This window comes from Cyprinodon variegatus, unplaced genomic scaffold (assembly GCF_000732505.1).
Source record: "Cyprinodon variegatus isolate N-32 unplaced genomic scaffold, C_variegatus-1.0 Scaffold733, whole genome shotgun sequence".
Taxonomy (NCBI): Eukaryota; Metazoa; Chordata; class Actinopteri; order Cyprinodontiformes; family Cyprinodontidae; genus Cyprinodon; species Cyprinodon variegatus.
The window spans coordinates 164,879-182,607 of NW_015151186.1; the positions used below are offsets into that span (position 1 = coordinate 164,879).

Here is a 17,729-nt window from a genome sequence, read left to right on the forward strand (position 1 = left end):
ATAAGACACCAAAATACCGACTTGCTCTGGTTTTGTCCCAAATTTAAATTCAGACACAATAATGTTGATTAAACTGTGCAAAACTCCTGCACAAGCAGATTGATACTTTTAGAGCTCTAGTATTCCATAATTAAAGTTGCAAATAGAATATATAAAATTAAAATGAAACACCAACCATAATGTGGAAATTAAAAATCTAATAAATGGGATATGAATGGGGATTGTCTTGTGTTTCTCCGTCATGCTTCCAAGCCCCCCGTCTTCATCCGTATCCCTATCAGTGTTGGAGCTGTTATGTGTGATGTATTCAACATGTCTAGAGGAAATAAGGACGTTTAGAGAATGTAAGGAGGTGGAATTATAGAGTATTTGTGTTTAAATGTAGTGAGTAAATATAAAAAGTCCTCAGATATATAATAGAAAAGTATAGATATTGAAAAAAAACTTGGCTTCAATAAATGAACACCCCTGAAGATGTCAGTGTAGCTTCCAAGGCTAACAGAAAATCAGAAGATAGAGCTGGTTGTATTGCTTATTTGGTCTCCTGAGATCGTTTAATTTCTCAGTTTATCTCACCTGTGAGTCTGACTGCATCTGTCCCTAAGTTGGCTGGCACAGTTATCTCTTAGTCTTGATGAATTACAAAAGACAAAAAGTTTATTTAAATATAGCATTACATATTTTGTTCTTGTATACTTTGGAATGTATTTTATTGCATGTTGCCATCCCAGTAAAGACTATTTTAAAGTAAGGAATCTATAATTTTTCCCTATTCTTCCTTTTGCACTTTCTTCGGCTTTTTGACTATTTCAGCCAATGTAGCGAGTAAATTTCTCTGCTGTGAGATCATTTAAAATCAGTCCATCAATCATTCACTCAATTATCATTTCCAACACCTGATCACATCTTCAGCATTCCCACAGTACCTGAAATCGAAGGATTGACGGTTCAAGCCCCGACTCCGACTTTCAGTGTCGTTGTGTCCTTGGGCAAGACACTTCACCTGCATTGTCTACTGATGGTGGTCAGAGGGCCCGGTGGCGCCAGTGTACGGCAGCCCCGCTTCTGTCAGTGAGCCCCAGGGCAGCTGTGGCTACAATGTAGCTTGCCATTATCAGTGTGTGAGTGTGTGCGTGAATGGGTGAATGAATGTAGCGTAAAACTCTTTGGTCAAGTCTCCTGACTTGAATAAAGGCGCTATGTAAGTACATACCATTTACCATTTAGTTTTGCATATTGGGTAAAAAAAGCAGAAGTTGTATTAAGTAAAAAGAAATCAACTCAGAAGGTTCAGACAGTTTTTATAAATTTAATATATCAATATATAGTGATTTATCAACAGCTTGATTTCATAGAAACGTGAATGTGACCATTTTGGCATAAAGTACAGAGATGTAAGTAGAGAAGATGCTAAAGATTACCCCCCACACCCCCCAACCCCCAAGTTAATCCCCCCTGGATCTCCCACATACACACAACACGGAGAAACAGAGTGAAAGTATACAGGAGCACAAAACAAGGCACCAATAAATTAAAATACCCCCCTCCCTCATTAAAAAAAAACCCTCAAACACATCAAAATTAAATTATAAGGAATTAAATACTACAGTCTGCTGTGCTGTTAAAACCTAAAACAAAATAAAACAAATGGAACAAACAGGAGAAAAAAAGTAAAAACACTTTGGCAGATTATTAATTTCTAGTTACAATCAAACATTAAAGAAACCCAGTGTTCATGTGTACAAATAAATTTATATATAGTCTACACTCCTTTTTAACCCCAGAAGTCTATATACACCTTTTTACAGATACATTTCAAATATTATCAAAAAAGATGTTTGTTTGTTTTTTTGCTTTATGAAAAGGTTTTATTTACATTTCATGATTCAAAACCATTGGTCTGTAACTGCCAGATCCCAGCACCACCCCACCCACAACCCCATTATTTCCTCTCCCTCTTCTGAGTATGCAACCTCTTTACACAGTGCAGAAGGCTTCTTGAAAAGTTTTGTGCAACAAACAGCTTTTATAAAATGCCTGTCGTGTGGAATGGACGCTGAATTTTCTTTTACATTTCCTTGCAGGCAATGACAATTTTTAGAGAAAATACAGGCGAGTATTTCTTACAAAAGCTGGAGAATGTCTTCAACCACAGACTGTCCAGACAACATGTGTCTATAATGTTTTATATCAAAATGAAAACAGATAACCCCCCCTCCCCCAAAAAAAAAAACATCCTTCATTGAATACTAGCTGGTAGAAAAAACATGGTGAACAAAACACTTCCCTTCAAGTAACATCAAGTTGATCAACTAGGAACAGTGGGAATGAATTGGCAAACACTGAGGATTCACAGTCCAAAAACAAACCCACGTCATAAAAAGAGGAAGCTGTGGATTAAAGAAAAGTCAACAACAAGGTCAACGAGAGCTAAAAGCCAGCCGAGTGGAGTCAGTTTCCTTCCACAGTTCAAAATTGTAGCTGGAGGCGGAGACTCCTCTTCTGGCTGATTGTATTGGTCTGCAGGTTCTTATTCAGGGAGGAAGTTTTATTTTCAGCCCTGAGGCTTTTTTCCAGGTTATTTCTGGGGAACTGAGTTATTTCTTCCAGTGCTTTTTAATCTTCCAGTGTATTCTGTTGACAAAAAACTGAGAGCTCTTGATGGTGAAAGAATGTTTGAGATGAAGATGTATAAAAGAAACCCAAACATTTTCCTGGTGAAAGTTGCTTGCATGATAAGGAAAGAGACTGTTGCCAATGCATGAGATGTAAAAGAGCATGAACAGGTAAAAAGAGGAGCAATCTTAACAAGCCCTCTAGTGGATGATATACCTTAGAAATTTTAAGAAAGGAGAACATGTTAAGATAAGTTTATTGACTCTGTGCAAAACTTAATATTAGTCATCAGGGTAGTTAGTAGTTAGTGTGATTAGCTAATAACAGACAAAATCAATTCGGTGGAATTGTAGCTGAAAAAAAAGGGAAGGCATATGCATTACAAGTTGTTAAATAGATAAATTATTAAATTATTAAATACAAATTCACAAGATGAAATTAAAATTTAATACTATTTTTTTCCAAGAATGTATTCAATATTGATTCATAACCTTGCTTTTATTTTTGGATACCCTGTCATCTAGAAACTATCTGCAGCAGCAAATATGAATTTGCTGTTTCACCTGCTTCAACAGTAGAAATATTAATTTCTTGAGTGAATTATGAGATGTTTTTCACATTTTAGCAGAAAGGATCCAAATCAACCGGAGTTACACCAAACAGCTACTTAAACTGCATATTTCAGGTTCTCAAAGCAGATGAAAGCTGTGGTTACACTAAAAAACGCAGAACGTTACACACAAAAACTACTAACCCAAACTAAAGAAGTCACACAACACAGTACCTGGTTTACAGCAACTAAATGACCTCCGAAAGCGCAAAGGCACAAGCCAGAATGAAATGTTATAACCATAGGCTGCTCTTTATGGGTGAACTAACAGCGAAATTAGAAATAATGCTGCCATTTAAGCACCAAATTTTCTTGATGGTCCCTGTTTGTATATATGGTATGGCTTTGTGGCACAAGGTCATCTTTCCCTTTCTCCCCCCTCTGATAATATGAACAGCGAAGGCAGGAGTCTGGTATTTCACTGTGTCCTTCAGTGCAATCGGCTCGACTGGAGGTGACCACAAAGTAGAGCGGTCAATCTGTCTTTTACACTGTAGCAATAATAACTTTCCCACAATGTCACGCTCAGGCAGCTAAATAAATAAGCAATTTAACCTCATAACTGCAACTTCTCAGCATGGAACTTCATTATTCCTGAGGCGAACAAAGGCGAAAAAAGGAAGGAGCTAGACTCAGAGCTGACTCAGCTTAGGGTGCAGTCAACAGAGTCTGAAACTAATTCAGTATTAAAAATGACAAGGATTTCTCACCTGTGGCTCATGCCCTCTTGCAGTCACTGTTCTCCTTTTAGCACTAGAATAGGAGCATGTACTAATTCTAACACTACATTCCTTTTAGTTTACAGTTCTTGTTAGAAATGTCCTTGAATCAATCATAGATGACCACAACCTTTTGTAGCATCGGTAATAACAGTTCTGCATTGAATTGAGTTGCTCTTCTTGGCAGAACCCATAATAAAGGGCCCCTGAAGATAAATATTTGGTATATCTCTGTTTATTTGAGATCATTGCCACACTAGAACACCTAGATTTAAGTTTTGACCATTCTGCACCAGTACTAGCAATAGACTCAGCAACATGAAATCACCACCATGCATGATAGTTGGTACAATATTACATATAGTTGATATAGTAGTTGTTACAATATCATTAGATCAAACTTCTTTACATTGTGGTCCAATATTTATTGCATCACAGCACAACAGAAAGTATTTGGCTTTTGTAAAGTTTTTGTAGACCTTGTTTCAATTTAATCCATTCACTTACATAGCACCAATTCATAACAGATGTCATCTCAGGGGACTTTACAGAGATTTTCATGTCAGATCATACAGTCAGATTAGTTAAAATTTTTCTATCTAAGGAAAACCAGCTGATTGCACCAGATCATAGAGTCAACAGCAATCCCTCGCCCATACAAGCATGCATGTAGCGACAATGGAGAGGAAAAACTCCCTTTCAACAGGAAAGTCTGTTAGTTTTTGAGCAGGTGATGCTTTCTTGTTTTGAACTCTCCCAGTCTAAATGTATGCTAAGTTTAGGCTTCACTTTCTTAGGTCTTGTTAGTCAATCAATCTTGTTTGTCAATCAAAATTCATTTTGAAATGGATAAAACCTGCTAACTTTGATGCCTGAAATGGGTCTGAAAGCCCTAATAATGTTGAAAACATGTAAAGGAAGCATGGAAGTAAAGTCTGCGTGAGGAAGCCAACCAATTCAAATAAATTCAAAAAGTTCTATCAAAAAGAGCAGCTCGAACTTCAACCAGAAGCATGTCTATAACTGGACAGGAATATGCATAGCCATTCTAAGGACGTTAGTGTTGGAAAAACACAAAGCAGCACTGCTAGAAATTCAGGTAACTACAGCACCTATTAAGCTTTTAAGAAAGCATCTCCAAGTTGTTTTTTTTTTCCATGTCATCCTCAGCTGGGATTATCAGTGACTTAAAACTCAAACAGCTCTACAAAAAAAGAGAAACAAAATTATTTAAATCCCTGAATATAAACTGTTTGCATTACATCTAAAAATCGAACTATGTCCAAAATATTGTAAGTAAGCAAAGGAAGACTGAGTGTAATTTTTTTGCAGGTTAACAGGGAAAGACATTCTGGTCCTACATATCTAAACCAAAAAAAGGTTAGATTGTATTAACAATAAATATGGTAGAGAAATCTTTAATGGTTAGATAGTAAAAAAAATGAATGATGTCCCATATAAACAAGCTGATTCTTGTAAGTGCCAAATTGCCATTTAATAATCTCCTATGGTTATTTACAACTGGAACATAAAATGAACAATTACAACTGTTTTCAGGGGGCATAAACTGTCTGATTCAATGGGCTGGAAGTGCATCTGAGGCAGGCAAATGGAAGATAACCTCTTTACGATGGCTCTTACATTCCTTCTCCACTCATCTCTAAAATCAAATCAGTGTGCCAGAATCAGCAGAGCCTGATATTTTACTGATCTGCTCACAGAACCATAGTGAACATTCAAATGAGAGCAGTGAGTGATGCTGTTTATATTTGGGATTTTTTTTTTCTGCATCATCTCATCTACCTGCATCGACATGAAGGTGCGGCAGCTACACCGAGGAAACCAGGGTCGTCTGGTCACAGGGAGAGGCTCAATATAGCCAAGCTTTAACTGGTATATTGCATTGTTTGAACCAAGTTAAATAAAGGTAAAAAAAAGCAATCGATTGGGAGCTGATTGGAAGACAAATACCAAAAGACAAAGAAATACTAACCTTAAAACAGATCAAATTATAATGCTCCTACAGTTATGGCACTCTGAAATCAAAATATAGAAAATAATTACAGTCTTTTAAAATCCTAAAATATAAATAATGTCTCGTGCATAAATCCTTTAGAGTAGCAGCTCCATACGTATATCTAAAACAGTCACAGGAGGTGGAAAAATTTGCCAACACATAAAAAAAAAACAATGAACCAAGAGATTCGTAAACCCTAACCTATCACTTTTAATCAAACTGACCAAGCTCGTTATTGACTCTGTGCATACCTCCCATACAAAGAGATGGGTTACCCACAATTCATTGCCTTTTCTGTCCTCCTGCTTTTTATCTTGAAGTACAACAGTCTGCAAGCACCAATCAGGTCATTCCTTGACAAATAATAATGAAATAAATTAACCTTGCCACTCTTTCACCTAAAAGTCACTGCCAAATATCTGAGCAGCTCCAACCTTTTTTTCTCTTTACTATCCACTTGACTATATTTAGCATTACCAAATGTCAGTAGCAAATAATAGATGGCATCCTCCCTTCAAACAAATAAGCTATGCTATTGCTAATGTTAAGCCAACCAGAGCAAATGCAACATCCTTGCCTTTTACATCTTTAAACTTGATCAATCAAATTGCATTTACGACTACGCAACGACAGATGCTGGTTACATATTTAAAAGGTATAAATAAATGAAAACAATCAAAACATGAGCGCTCCCCATATACTTCTGTAGTGGCCAAAATTAGCCTTCTTACTGTACAATTTTCAAGTCAGGTTAGTGGGAAAAAATATCATCTAGCAGCATTTCTTTACACCACTACTGTTAGGAAGCATCAGAAGAGGGAAAAGAGGAGTGAAGCAGAGGCAACTAAGCTGACACTAATGGATGTAGTGTTAGCTAGTGATAGCAAGTAGGGAGGAGAAGAAATGCATAGGTCATCCCTGCTACTTGTAAAGGAGGAGGCAAAATGGTGCTTCCATTTCATTCTCCTCTGCGTTGTACTGGCCTCATTGTAGTGGTGCGGAGGCTGTGCTCAGAGAAGGAACAGGAGGGCACTGAGGGGGGTGTGTGTTGGTAAGCAGGCTGCATCCCCCCTCATTAGGGATAGCCATCGTCCTCCACACTGAGTGCCACACGCTGTAAACAGTAGATAAAAAGATGGTTACCAAGGCAGGCTGAAGCAGGGGATGAACAAAGCGACACAAGTGAATCTATGAGGAAACCTAAAGAAAAATGCAACCTTTATCTCTCTTCTGGTCTTTCTTCTCAGAATTATACTTCCCCTCCCCAACCTTCCCTAATGGTCTGACCCCCCTTCCTTCCCTGCATGCTTGTACAGTAGATGAGGAATGCAGGATTCTTGCTTACAGCTGCAAATGTCTGGCCCATATTTTAGCAGCCGGACCAACCTCCAACAGCACAGGCAATAGAACTTGATGAGACACAAGGAAAAATCTCTAGAGTAAAAATGAAATACAATAGAGGTATTTCTAAATAATAATTTAAAAACTATTAAGATGGGCAGTCGCCTCTCTCCTCCTTTTCACTGAACGTTGCTCTTTGTTCGACCTTGAATCTTAATCGTGCATCTGTTCTATGTCTGTCTGTGTGTGTGCTTCTAGAGAGTCATCGTGCCAGGGATACCCACAATTCTTTCTATTTTCCCCTCTTCTACTACAGAGCACTACAAAGAAATCAGTGTTACCATGCCAACCGATCAAGAACATCACTTCCTTACCCCTCAATAATTTCGTTTTGACCGCCCTTAACGGCAGTATCCAGATAAACCAGGGCACACTATATAAAACAAGCATCCTTAGTGTCATGATTAGGCATTTTTCAACAAACCTGTGGTTCTCCCATAGGTGCATCCTGATAAATTAAAGTTTTTAGTGTCAGTAATTGATTTTAAATAGTTAGCCTTGTATCATATAGACTCATTACACTCAGAGTGACATGTTCTTAGTGTTGATGTTTTTTTTTAAAGACCATGGTATGAAAGCAATTAAATCACAACATTCAGTTTATTTGAACATTAGAGTGTAATAAGAGCACCTATATATGCATAAATTACTGAAGCCCAGTCTGATTTGTTAGGAAACATCAGTTGGTCTATATAGTCAGTTTTTTGAGTTTCTCAATCTCTTGTCTTGAATACTACATAGACTGTCTATGGGATTCAGGTAAAACCTCTTTGCTGGCCAGCCAAGTACATTATATCATATATTTGAAGAGCTATTGGTGCTATTGGCCTTTGGGACTATGCCAGGTCCAGCTGGAAAAGTAAATAAATATCTCTATTAAGCTTGTCATCAGAGGAAATCACAAAGTGCACTAAGATTAGCAGCTTAGTTCACTTTAGACTTGATAACACATAGTGGAGCAGCATCGGCAAATGACACGACTCCTTAAATCATTTCTGGCTGTGGAAAGTTATAGTGGACTTTAATCACTTTGGATGCTGTGCCTCTCCACTTTACCTACAGATTCTGAGACTTTGATTGTTCCAACGTTTTTCTCCTTAACAAAGGTAGGATTCTTCTAATATCTCTAGTTAAGCATTCAGCTGACTACATTGTGAAGATAAATAATAAGGAATAATGCTGGTGAAGACTCTCAGTCATCCAGGTCATAGTCATTCCAAAAAAGTTTAAATAAACAATCCACTGGACTTTGTTTCCAAGTGTGAAGAAATTTCGCTTCCCATCCAGGTAGCTTTTTTTAATTCAGTATGTCAGAAATAGCGTTGAGTTCAAGGTTTTTTACAGTAGCCCCCAAAAAAGGTGTTTTTGCTCAGAAAACATGCAAATTGCAACAGAAGAAATGGGTCCACCCCTTTGGAATGAAAAACAAAGAGCAGTGACCTCCTCGGGACAAGACTCTGTGGTACATCTACACCTTATGGACAAAGGACATTTTTTTGAAGAGGAGAATGTTGACATTTTGGACAAAGAAGATAGGTGGTTTGAGAGGGGCGGGAAGGAAGCCATCTATGTTAAGAAAGAAAAAACAACCGTAAACAGAGGGAGTGGACTCAGATTTAAGCTTTCAAAAACCTACAATGCAGCAATTGAATTGATCCGTTCCCACTATCATCGCAACCCCCACTCCCTTTACAGGGGAACAAAAACCCTTGCTTATTCAGCCAGGCCAACAATTCCCTTTAAAAACATCCCTTTCAGAGACATAGACTGGTATGGGGCATTGCAGGCTAACAAAAGAAGCCAAACAACTCCCATTACAAAGGGGTGGACCCGTTTCCTCCATTTCAATTTGCATATTTTTTAAACAAAAACGTTTTGTTGGGCTACTGAATAAAACCTTGAACTCAACGCTATTTCTGACATTAGAATTGAAAAAGCTTCCTGGATGGGAAGCGAAATGTCCTCAAACTTGGAAACAAAGTCCAGTGGAATGTTCTTTTTTTTACTTTTTTGTAATGATGAATAATGATTCCAGAAATATTTTTTAATCACACCTGAACTTCTGACAGAGCTTGTTTCAAAACCCTCTTAAGGCTGCGGTCATTGCGTTGCAATTTTGTACAATTTTATACAACCATAATGTTTCTCTCAATTTTAATTATATTACTACACATTGACTGCTCTGCACAATCAGGTAGATTTGTTTTTAGTTTACTCTATTTAGGGAGGCTGTTAAAGAATATCCACAAGACAACTGTCATGTCAGAGCCACCTTTTTAACATAGCCGTGACTCGTCTGCATTATAAAGCCTTTTAACTGATCTAGTTCTTTGATCACAGAGGAAAAGAGGAATTAAAATCATGTGTGATGAATAAAAACACATATTTTGCTTTTTAATAAAAACAGATACTGTAACATTTTAATAATTATCAAGATGCATCTGTCAATTGTTAGCTGGATTACTACGGAGTATATCTGAATGAGGAAGAAAGCAGCAGGCTAGCTTTTGGACTGTGATGATTGTTACTGGGAAAGTACAATCAGTTTTGTTTTAGCCTGTCTTTTGCCCTGATTTCGTCTTCCCTTATGCTTTAAGAATTAATTTAATCAAGACTAGAACAGTTGAAAAGGCTTTGAAGTCCTTTATCCAGCTTTCAAAGCAACAGGAATTTGATTAACTCTATCCTGATAATAATGTTCCAATAATATTTAGCTAAATATAAACAATATTTAAGCTCTGGATTCCCACTGTTTGGATAGTATTTTAATTTTGGTATTTTTCATGTTAAAATAATTGTTCACTGACCATATGTGGAAAAAAATATGGTTAATATGCGAAAATAAAATAAAAAACAACAATCTACTGCCCGGCCCTAGAAACCCCTGCAGGCAACAGTTCCTTCTGTTTAAAGATGAGTTTTGACAGGAAAGACATTTGATAACCAGGTTGATGAACCATAACATAAAAACAATGAGATGAGGGATGTTCTTGGGAATCTTATTTAATTGTAATTGTTGCTTAATGAGAAGAAAAAAATGCTAAATAGATGACTTAGGTATGTCTAATTGGTGCTCTCAGTGATTTAAAATGGTATGTGAGCATCTGGAAGTGTGCATGTGCGAGCCTGCTCTTTTTCCCCACTTGGAAACCTTGTGCATCATCCCACTTGCCAAAAACATTTCAGACCTCCATTTTTCCACTTGTTTAACCCTCATTTGGCACTGGAAAGCATCGGTGCACCAGAGTACCAATGAGAGTTGCTGTCTGTGACGCCGCCCCCTAGTGGAAGCGCTATGAACGGCTGGCTGTGGCTGCCACTCACTGGCGGGTAGACGTGGCCAATGGAATCGCTGTGCCGCCCAATGTGGATCTCGTCGTCATCGTCCTCTGTTGTTTTGCGGTACACGGGGTTGTCGAAGTTCATGCTCTTGGTGTTTTTGCGTCGCCAGTTGCGCCATATCAGGTAGCCGCCGGTGCAGATCAATCCGATGACCACTGTGGCAAGGATAGGGACTGCATGTGTTTAACACACACACAACAACAACAAACGGCGGGAGCGTTAACACAGCCCAGGGGACACGGAGCGGCACTTTAGGCACTAACACACACAATACAGCTTGCAGCATTTCCATTTCTTAGCTGAAGGCTCATAGTTTTCTTTATTTTCTTTAAAATTTATTCTTAGAAGGGAAGTTTATCCCAAAACTAAGCATCACATTATCTATTTATATATATTTTTTCATAAATGGTATTCAATGTAACATTTGATCAACAATTAGATAAGGTTTGAAGACTAGAAAAAATGCAAAGAATGAATATTTTCTAAAAATAGCACTGACCAAAAATAAACAATTTGAAAAATCTGAGCAAAGACTATGAGCCTCCAGACTCATTACCCTACAGAACAGAGCAAACATATCTAAAACCACCTCTAATTTCTTTATATTCTGCCACCAGAGATCCTGTGGACTTGAGTTGCGTTTTCATACATTTTCTGTCCAATTTTGACCAAAACAGGAATTGATATTGTTTGCTTAGAAATTGACACATAAAGAAAGAGTTTGAGCCAAATTATAATTAAGAAATAATAAAAAAAAGTAATGAAATACATCAGAAATAGGAAATATAGGTCACTAAAAGCTGACTGGATCAGTTGTTCTTCTGCTGGTAATGTGATGTGCCTGAGACTTTTACCTTACAGCTCTTTGTAAATAACTTAACTAATTATCTGTTTTAATTCTACAGTGCCTTCAATAACTATTCCTGTGTATTATTATTATTATATATTTTTTTACATTGCATTTTGTACTATTGTTACCAAAAACTCTTGTACAGTTTATGCATTTTTATGTTCTAATCTGTGCCACTAACACCAAATTGTTACCTTTTTTGTGAATTGGAAGGAATAAAAACAAACAAAATAGATCCTGTATGCATTTGTATGTGACCAGCTTCCATGCTGTTGCAGAAACTACAAACTGCTTTTTTTCCACTGTGCAGAGGTGTCTTGTTAGGTTGTTTGTTTTTATATTTGTATTTCTTTTTACCAGAAGTGGAATTTTTCTATTGGATGTACAACTTTGGTGTCATCTAACCAAACCCCCTCTCTCTGTCTTTAGGTCTCTTACATGGCTACAGCAAACCAAAACGTATATCTTTAAACCATGATGTTGTTCTTTCCATTCCATTCTAAAGGTGAGATTTGTGTAGGATTAATAGCTGTTCTCCTGACAAACGTCCCCACCTAAGCAGTGAATCATCACAGCCCCTCCAGAGGGCTTCTTGGTTCCTACTCTAATAACGCTGTCATTACCAGCCTAATATTTGAGGTAGATGGATGGGTCTGAGTACGTTTGCACTTAGCCTGTTTAACATATGGAAAACATATTTCAATAAAAATTTCAATGTAAAGAAAATATATATAGCAAATACAGAAAATACACCATCCACCAAATAAAACATCATGAGTTTTTTTTTTTTTTATTAATGCAGTTTTAGTCTACAGTTGTGCAATAATGTCTATTTTTGGATGATAAATGGCTAAATGTGCGCTGTAATATTCTCAGGATCACATTCTCCATGTGTTTAACCCTCACCTGTCTAGTGCATACTTTGGTACGATGCTGATTTATGATGCTATATTTATACTGAGATTAGGTTTCACACCAAAATAAACATTAAAAAATAAGTGACTTCTGAGTGGCTGCTCTGGATTTGATTTATTAGTTTGGACTGAATACAAATGCATATATGAATTTTAAGATTTCTATGTGAAAAATAGTTTTGAAAAGTACACATCATGTTTCTTTCATGCATCATTAAAGCACTTCTTTGTTCGTATTACATAAAGCTTAAAATAAATGGCCGAAGTTTGTGTTTGTTAAGTTTGTGAAGTTTGTGCTTGTGTGGACAAAACCTGCAAAAGTTGAAAGGGGTGTGAGACAAATATTTTAGATTATAGTAGTGAATACTAGTGTTTTTTAAACATGATTTGTGTGTCAATTGTTGATTAATCATAATCAAATAAATCAAGTTTTAAATAAAAAGAGATAATTCTTATGACATTAGGCTAAACAGACAGAAAATGAGTGAAAAATGCAACATGACCAAAGAAGAAAATTTTAAATGACTAACAATCCCATCAAAATGACCTTGAAGCAAATTATAAAGAGAGAAGATTTGGATCCAATGCTGTACATTGCTCCTCATCTCACAGAAAGATCAAAAACACACACAAATAAATCAACATGTACATTATACCTCAGAGACTGCTTCTATTCAGCATTATGCATACTATAAAAGCCCATCCACAGCATGCAAACAGAGGCTAACATAAGGTTTGTAATATAAAAACATTTAGCATTCAGGTCCCTAGGCAATTGATTTAGCTTTTGTTTGTTTTTTCTTATAAAAAGTGCTGCAAGGTTGCTTAGCTGTCATCAGCACATTATCCTGCTGCTCCATTTTGGATATGATTTATAATTTTGTGTTCGCCTTGACTGAAAAATGAAAACGTATCTGCAGACAGTCTGGCTGTGGTGTTTTTTTGGACAGGGTTATTAGAGGAGAATGGAGAGGGGACGAGAGGAAGGGGAGGGGGGGCTTTGGAGGATTTGAGATAAGTGCCGTCTCTTTCTATTCATTACCATATTGGCATTAATGCTCAACTGCCCTGCAGAACCAGTGTGTGTGTGAACACTATGTATGAGAAAGTAACGGGCAATCCAGTGTGAGAAAAAAAAAAAAAAAGTAGTGTTTGCATATATGTGTGTTCATACCAAAAGATGTGCCTTCATCCCCTATGGAAGCCCCATCTAATTGCCCTTTTGTAGTACTAAATAGACTTAAGATCCCTGTGTGACTAAATCTATCTTTGTTCTTTCTTAAATGCTCACTGGTTAAAAAAAAAAAAAAAAAAAATCGGCTTTTTTTTTTTTTTGCAGAATATTTCCTTCTAATTAGAGAGGCACTGTAACAGCCCAACTTGCGCTAAATACTGTTAATCGGGGCTGAGACGCACCCCTCTTGTGGAACAGTGGGTGGTGCATTACTGGAGAAGAGCTCCAAAAATCCCAGCCCTTGTGGAGTTCCAACAATAATTAATGTTTCAAAAATTCCCAAAAATTATGTCGAGGGATTTAGCCCAGTAGCAGCAAAGACTGGCAGAGGGACAGTATGAAGGATGAGGTTGAAAGGGTCAAAGTCTCTAAGGGGTTGTTTTTTTAATTAGCTCACATCTCTCTTGTTGAGGATAAAATGAAGATAAAAAATGGATAAAAGAAATGTAAGAGCTTCTGGGATTTAAGCAAATTTTCCAAATTAGAGCCATCAATTAATAGCATGTTCTGGCACTAAATGGTCATTATATGACTGGTTAGCAATTGAACATAAAAAATGTACATAAAGTAGGGTTTTAATTTTACTTAAAACAAAAAAAATAAAAAAATAATTTTACAGATCTGCTGCTCCGAATTAATTTAATGTACCTAAATCTAAGACAGTGCAGTCAAACGTTGCCTTTATAGTATACAGAATTGATCAAATCTGTTGGCACCACTGGAAAAGATGTGGAAAAAATAAATCATATAAACCAGATATTCATCGCCCATATTTTTAAACTTGTATTAAATAATTCAGCAAAAAATTTTACTACAGAACAATTAGAAATGGAAACAAAACAAAACATATATATACTAAGTTCCTACCCTAACAATGGTATGTAAATAGCATATGCTAATTTCTCATCCTCTCTTCAAATAGGAAAATATATTTTTTTAATCAAGGCAAATCTCTTTAGAAATCTTTATAACTATAAAGATCAAAACCTGAAGTCTCCGATAGTTAAAGTCAGAAACCGGATTTTAAAATTATTACAGTATGCCACTTCTACATTTAAAGGTCTGCATATTTCAGGGCTTTTAACACATCTATCGCAATGTGATGCATGTATAACAGTAATGAATTTCTGGTTGTTCAAAAACATTTTTTTTTACTTGGGTAGCTAAAGCATTTAACTAATTAAATCTACTAATAATTAAAAATGTAAAGTAATTTTTATCATTCAGAACAGACTGAAGTAACCGCATTTCATTTTTCAGAGCCCTAATTCATACCGAGCCATGAAATATGATTACAGAGGAACTTAAATCTAATGTTTAAACAACAGGACCAGTGTAATGACAAAATATTCACTGCTTTTCAATTTTTAATTAATTTGGCATAATGTTTACATTACAAAGGCCTAGCCACTCAGTGACTCATGGCCTTAGCACTCTAAAAGGGATTTTTTTTTTAGCAGGGAGTTTATTGTTGGATAACATCAAAGCTCTTTGTGGTTTATGATAACAAACTGTGTATTAATCAGGCTTAGCCAATCACTGACTGATTATCTTACTGCCTTATAAATGATTTTTATAGATGGGAATCTGTTAGGTTTAAGCTCAGTTTGGTTTGCTTTTGAAAATATGATTTCTTATTTAAAAAATGCTTTTCAGTGCTGAATAAGTGTGGGAAAAAAAACAAAGATTACTATTATAAAACTATTACAAAATTTTTGTACATTTTTAAGATTTTATGAGTACCTTTCATGTCATTTGCGCATAAACATGTGGGGTGCACAGATCAGTCCACCAGCTCATTGATCTATTTTGATTTTCTTTAATTTGGAAGATTTGGGATTAGCTGATACTTGACCAATGAAAGTCTGAAAATCCACCACTGTCAGTGCTATAAACTTTGATTCACAACTGAAGTTTTTTCTTGTTTTTTCGTGTTTCACAGGTACTGTTGAATGTTTCCCAGTAAGTTAAGATTGAAATATCAAAGATGTGTTTTGATCTTATAACAGCTGACAGTGTAATTTCTTTAAAAAATCGGTCAAAATCGGAATTGGAATGTAAGGCTTTGTACATAAAGATCAGTAATCACTAATAGACCAGAAACGTGCAAACTGCACACCCCTATTAAACATACATGATCATGCACGTTGCCAGAAACACAGAAAGCCAAATGCACAAACAATTCACAGAACTTTTAATACAAGCAGCGGTGTACGAGCAAGGAGGGAGAAGCAGGCAGGCAGAGTACAAAGACATGGAAAAGTAGAGAATACTTACCAATCGGAATGACTATTCCCAAAACAGCAACTGTGATGTTGTTCCCTATGAGGTAGTGATCACTTGCAGCTGGATACGGGAGAAGAATAAAAAAAGAAAGATCAGCAGGAGGTGTTGCTCAACACCCATCCACAACCATTTCTTAAAGAATAATTATAGTTTATTTTGACAGAAGGGTATTCTGCAAGAAAAGCATATTTGTATGATAACAAAGCAGGCAGCCCATCTTTGGACTGTTTTTGTTGTTTAAACAGTAAGTGCAAATAAAGTGTGGATGTTTCATGCCAGGATACAATAAAAATGCAATGAGTTTGTTTTTTTTTAATACAAAAAAAACGTTAAAGCAGTGCAAAAAAGCAATGCACCAGAAAGTTTATGAATGCAGCTACAAAATAAATGAAGAGAACCAAGTCATTTATAACAGCTTTCAGCCATGTTAGGAAGCTTCAGATGACCTTAAGCATATATTTATTAAACCCTTTTTAAGGGAGCATAACTTCTCCGCTGATCCTCATTGAGATGTTTCTGCAACGTCAATGGAGTTAATCGGTGGTAAATTCAGTTGACCAACAATGGTTAGAAAAGCCAAATCTATCTATATAAGGTCTGATAGTGCATTTCAGAGCGCAGACCCTAGCATGAAGTCAAATTAGTCTTCTGTAAACCTCAGAGACAGATTTGTCTTGAGGCACAAATCTGGTGAAGGATAGAGAAATATTTCTACTGCTTTGAAGGTCTCATCGACTAAAATGGCCTCCTTCCTGCCAAGAGCATGCGGGCTGTCTAAACTGACTGTCTTAGCGAGATGGACCTTAGAGAAGGGACCAATAACCCCATGGTCATTCTGTCACAGCTTCAGTGTCCCTCTGTGGACAGAGAAGATCCTTCCAGAGGCACAACCATCTCTGCAACAATCCACCAATCAGGGTTGTATTGTACATTGGTCGGATGAAAGCCTCTCCTTTAGGAAATCATAACTATCCCTACAGTGAATACAGAGATGTACAAAAGTATACTGCATGAAAATCTGTTCTAGAGTAGTCTCGACTAAGACTGGTGCGACTAAGAATGGTCATCCAAACAATAAAAGCCAACACTGGCTTCAAAACTTCTCAGTAAATGTCCTGAAGTGGCTAAACCAAAGTCCAGATGTGAATCGCTTTTATCGTTTAAGGAAAATTCTGAAAATGGCCGTACATGGATCTCCTATCTCCTATCTCCCATCCTAAATGACTGAATTTAAAATGTACTGCAGGGAAAAAATTGGCAAAACTACCTAAAGTTAAGAGAGCTAAACTTGTGGCATGTTATTTAAAAAGACTTCAGGCTGTAATTACAGCCAAGTGGCTTAATAAAGTAATAAAATTACCTCTATAACATCAAAAGTAACCCAAGTAGGTATTAAAGAGATTTGAGAGTCAAGGATAATCAAACTTAAAGTGAAAATCCCTAAAACCAATCTAAGCAAATCTTTCATAAAATCAAGAAATAAAATAATTATTTATAAATTAAATAACGATAGATTAAGCAATACAATGCTAAAGCAATACTTTGAATATGAAGGCACATCTTTAAAGGCCTAAAATTCAGACTTTTTATAATTCCTGCAAAAAGTTTTTTCTGAGGAAGAAGCCATCAGCTCAGGGCTAAGCAACCAATAAAAAGAGATAATGGGAGAGCTAGACCATATCATAGTGCCTAAACTGAATTCCTAATCATTTTAAATCAAGCACATCATTATACTAGAAA

General features: G+C 36.5%; 1 protein-coding gene across 4 annotated transcripts in view; it reads right to left on the reverse strand.

The window, feature by feature from the left end:
• Nucleotides 1–4,167: 4,167 nt before the first annotated feature.
• The window catches only part of LOC107097923 (low-density lipoprotein receptor-related protein 8-like), a 204,339-nt gene continuing 190,777 nt past the window's right edge, over nucleotides 4,168–17,729 (reverse strand). Inside the window, exons 17-19 of one of the 4 annotated variants that reach the window (XM_015395281.1) lie at nucleotides 15,981–16,049; nucleotides 10,688–10,860; nucleotides 4,168–7,076 (exon numbers count right to left, since the gene is read on the reverse strand). In XM_015395281.1, the coding sequence (XP_015250767.1) occupies nucleotides 7,038–7,076; nucleotides 10,688–10,860; nucleotides 15,981–16,049 (281 nt within the window). In that variant the 3' untranslated portion in view covers nucleotides 4,168–7,037. Of the gene's footprint in view, nucleotides 7,077–9,329; nucleotides 10,879–15,980; nucleotides 16,050–17,729 lie in introns of those variants that run through there. The other 3 variants (XM_015395280.1, XM_015395279.1, XM_015395278.1) reach the window with 3 other exon arrangements.